The sequence below is a fragment of the Nematolebias whitei genome, chromosome 6, assembly GCF_014905685.2.
Source record: "Nematolebias whitei isolate Nwh7 chromosome 6, NemWhi1, whole genome shotgun sequence".
NCBI classification, from domain to species: Eukaryota; Metazoa; Chordata; class Actinopteri; order Cyprinodontiformes; family Rivulidae; genus Nematolebias; species Nematolebias whitei.
The window spans coordinates 47,355,672-47,360,147 of record NC_056503.1 but is presented as its reverse complement, the minus strand read 5'-3'; the positions used below and the strand labels follow the sequence as shown (position 1 = coordinate 47,360,147).

At 39.5% G+C, this 4,476-nt stretch overlaps 1 protein-coding gene across 1 annotated transcript; it reads left to right on the top strand.

The window, feature by feature from the left end:
- Nucleotides 1–2,062: 2,062 nt before the first annotated feature.
- On the top strand, nucleotides 2,063–4,349 carry LOC119410792 (spectrin beta chain, non-erythrocytic 4; the record flags this gene model as incomplete). Its single annotated transcript, XM_037677709.1, is given in 3 exon segments — nucleotides 2,063–2,157; nucleotides 2,227–2,452; nucleotides 4,147–4,349. Coding segments are annotated over 2 exon segments (398 nt in total), but the record flags the coding sequence as incomplete, so codon positions are not given.
- Between the last annotated feature and the right edge of the window lie 127 nt (nucleotides 4,350–4,476).

The following is a 4,476-nucleotide window of genomic DNA, read 5'->3' as shown; positions in this document are numbered from 1 at the left end:
ACTTGTGGCAGTTTTATGATAGTCTAATGGTTAGAGACAAAAAGACTTGTCTTATGTCTTTTTGTATAGTTTTTATAACAATAAAAATAAAAATTCCTCCCTGATTCTGCAAACTGAAATCATGCTGCTGCCTTCTGCAAGTAAGACACTGACTGCTCATAACTACTCCATGTACACCCACTTTCATTAAATTAAACCATTCCTTTAAAGCAAAATTACTTTACTTTTGAGTTTATTTATTTTTATTTTTACATTTTATTACAAGAAATGCATCCTTTTGTTGAGTCTACAACAGTTCTGATTAAAGTTTAGCAGTTTCCACTATATTTAAAATAAATAAAGCCTGTGCAGTTTGACATTTGGTTTGTTTGTTCTAAGTATAATTTGTTTTATGGGGCTCCAGGTGGAACAGCATCGTGGAGCTTGTGGAGCAGAAAAAAGATCAGCTCGACTCGATGTTACGTCTGCAGAACTACCTGCTCGAGTGCCAGGAGATAAAATCCCAAATACAGGAGAAGAGGAAAGCCATTGACGCCACCCAGTATGTCGGCAGCGATTTGGGAGGGGTCATGGCTCTGCAGAGACGTCTTACTACCATGGAGGGGGCCTTGTCGGTCCTGGAGCCCAAACTGCTGCACCTACAGGTACCGAAGGGACAGAAAAATGAGCTTAAGCTGTAAAAATATTGGATTATTTTCAAACAAAATCATTAAAACAACTTTCCTGTTTGCTGATGTTAGGAGGAAGCAGAACATCTGGCAACCTCTCACTTGGGTCGAACAATGGAGATTCTTGTTCCCTTCGATGACATCAGCGTGGAGTGGGAGGAGCTTAAACGGACCCTGCAGGGATGTGAGGACTCACTGATGGTAGCCAGCCGGCTGCAGAGCTTCATACAGGTGGAGCCATCATCATTATCATCATCATTATTATGATAATTACAAGAGTTGAGTGGCTGGAAACTGAAGAAGCCTTTCTGATGGGAGGTGAAACTTCAAACTCCAACAAACTCCTGGTGTCCTGGATGACTGACGTCTGCACCTGATGATATTCATCATCATAAAGTTCATATTTTTGGTCTCAATGGAAACCACAGCGCTTCTCCTATAGATCTATGCAGCTTGGAGCTGTTTGTAAACTCTCACATAAAATATTTGAGGGTGAAACTTGGTTTAAAGTTTTACCTTCAGAAACAGATTTTACCCTTTATGTATCTTCAAGTGAAATAGTTTTTTTATCTTTTAATGACACTGAACAGGTGATTCACTCTTTTGTTGCCTCCCAGTTGGATCACTGTAACTCTGTTGGCCAGGCCAGCTTCTTCTTATGACTGCAGCTGGTCCAGAACGCCGCAGCTCGTCTTAAACACCAACAAGAAGTGCGTGAACGTGTCTCCTCGCTGCTGCTTCCCTTCGGCCTCCTGTTTGTTCTAAAGCTTCTTCGATGAACTATAAGGTCCTGAATGGACAGACTCCTGTAGACCTGTCTGACTTCCTGCAGCCTCATGTGTCCTCCTTTAGATCTAAACATCATTTGCTTTTAGTTGTGGTCCAGGCTGGCCCACAGAGGTGTTCAGGTCTTTAGCTGTCCCGAGGTCCAGGCTGTTGATCACTGGTCCAGGATGTGGATGCAAGAGGAAATGCGACCCCAGGTTCATCAGATGAATATTCCAACAGGATTTAAAAGAGTAAAGAAAACATCCATGATGAACTCTAAGGTCAAAGTTTCTGAACGACACATTCTGACTCATAATGCGCTTCATGAAAGAAGACCCAGGAGAGCTTCACTGTTGGTAGAAAAACCATAAAACTAGACAGGAACATTCATGTCGACAAGCCCCAAAGTTTCTGGAAGATGTTTCTGCTTCAGATGAGATGACACTGGAGCTTTTTGGCTTCAGTTGCATCAGGTTATTTTATTTATTTAGTGTGGAAGGGTACTAAGATTTATTGAGTTAGGTATGTCTGCCTGCAGACATTTCTGCAGCTCAAGCTACAGACTTGTGACCCATCTTTTGTCCCGTCAGGACCTGGACTCGTTCCTCACCTGGCTGGTCCAGACTCAGACGGCTGCTGCTTCTGACCAGCTGCCCAACGACCTGGAAGAAGCAGAGAAACTCATCAACAAACACGCTGCTCTGAAGGAGGAGATTGGACGGTACGTAGCTGACGAACAACAACCTTGTCTTTTAAATGTTTTTTATCTAACGTGTTGCTGCGGCTGCAGGTACGAGGAGGACTACGAGCGCCTGCAGGCCATGAACGAGCTGCTGGAGTCCGAGGACGCTCCCCTGCCTCAGGCCGCCCTGCAGCAGTGGCTCCAGAAGCTCGACGTCGGCTGGAACAAGCTCCTCGAGATGTGGGAGAGCCGGAGAGAAGTTCTGGTCCAGGCCCACATTTTTCACTTGTTCCTGCGAGACGTCAAACAGGCCGAGTCCTTCCTCAACAACCAGGTGAGGAAAAACAGTGTTGGTCAGAACATTTATTAGGTTTGTTGATGGATCTTCATCAGGTACCAGCTCTTCAAGGTCATAGATTACTGCTTCTCCTAAATTGTTTAGCCTTAATATTATTTATCGTGCATATCTGTATATGCACATATTTCTATGATTTCTTAAATAAGTTTAGTTTCAAAACAGATTTGAAATGGAAAAAAAAAACCTGAAGAGCTTCTGTCAATTTGTTGACTGTAATTTATTTTAAAACACTTCGGATGCAAAAATTAATTTTCACAGGCATCATGTTTCATTTTCAGTTTAACTCAAGATTTGACTTTGATTTTGTGCCAGAACTGGCTCCAAACAAAGACAGAGATGTAAAAATGCAACATTTTGCTAAAGATAGATGGACCACATTTATACAGCAACAAATGCATGTCTTCATAAAAACAAATGGTTACATTATTTGTAATTTTTGAGCAAGAAATATTTTTGACTTTGACTTAAAATACATTTTATACCAGTATTCATTTAAAAACCTAAATATTTATTGTTTCCCACATGAGTTTTTAAAGGTTTTAGTTATTTTTTATCTTTTTTATTAAAATATACATAAATATTTGATCTAAATTGTTAACATTAAATCAGTTATTTATTTTTCTGTATTATTTGTGTGAATATTTGATATTTGAGTTCATGCCGATGCAGCATCAGAACTATTGTTTTCCTGTTTGTTTGTTTTTTCTGCACATTTGTAGCAAAGTACTTTATAGTTTGTGCTATTTTAACTTTATTGGAATTTTTTTTTAAATGACTCCAGAAATATTAAAAAAAAATCTCCAACTCTTCCAAAAACATTCTTCTCTGAAATCTACTTCAGCGAGCTTGCTCTAGTTTTTTTTTTTTTAACTCTTTTTAGCTTTACTGTACTGTTGCTAATATTAGCTTTTAGCTACAATATATTGATAGATTTTAGGTTTTTCTGTTATTAGATTTTGCTCATTTCATCTTTGAGCTAAAGTTTTGCTATTTATAGCTGTTAGCATCTTATTTGATAATTTTAGCGTTAGCTACTGTTTTGTTCATTTTAGCTTTTAGTTACATTTTACTAATTTGTGGCTGTGGTAGCTTGGTGTTCAGTGCCATGGTCTTATAATCCTGAGGTTGCGGGTTCGAGCCCAGGTTGCGTCTGGAGTGTCCAGCGTAAGACACTTGTCAAATCTTTCATGCAAGTTGATTCGCTGTGGCGACCCCTGAAGGACAGAGCAGCTGACAGAAACTGATTCACTAGTTACGATTTATTAATTTTAGTGACTGTTAAAATTTAATTTATCTTTAGCAACTGTTTTGGTAGTTTTAGCTTCTTCTTTTTTTTTGCCAATTTCTGCATTTCGGTAGGATTTAGCTAAATTTGTCTTTTAGCTGAATTGTTACTTATTTCATCTTTTAGCTACAGTTTCTTTTTTTTTAAGTACAGTTGTATGTTAGTTTTTAACTACAGTTTTACTAGTCTATAATTTTATTACAGTTTTGCTACTTTAAGCTTTTAGCTACAGTTTTGCAGTCATTCATTTATCCCCCATTATTGAAAATGCTTTTTTTTGTTTTATTTTATTTTTCATTGTGAGCTCTTCCTGTTCCTATTCATTTTATCCTCTGACTGGATGAGCTGATGTCACCTCATGATGTCTCTGGTCGTCTCGCTGCAGGAATCAGCCCTCGCTCACGTGGAGCTCCCCACCACAGTGGAGACGGTAGAAGTCGCAATAAAGAAACACAAGGAGTTCACCACCACCATGGAGCTAAACCTGCACAGGATAAAGGCTGTGATTGAGGCGGGAGAAAGTCTGATCAGCCAGAGCAACATCTACTCTGAACGCATCAGGGAGCACATTGACACGCTCGCCAACAGGTACCAATAACACCTGACATCACAAAGCGACAGGTACCAAAACACCTTGACGTCATGCTAAAAACACAAAGAGACGTGTTCCAAAACACCTTGACTTCATGTTAAAAACACAGACGGGTACAAAAAC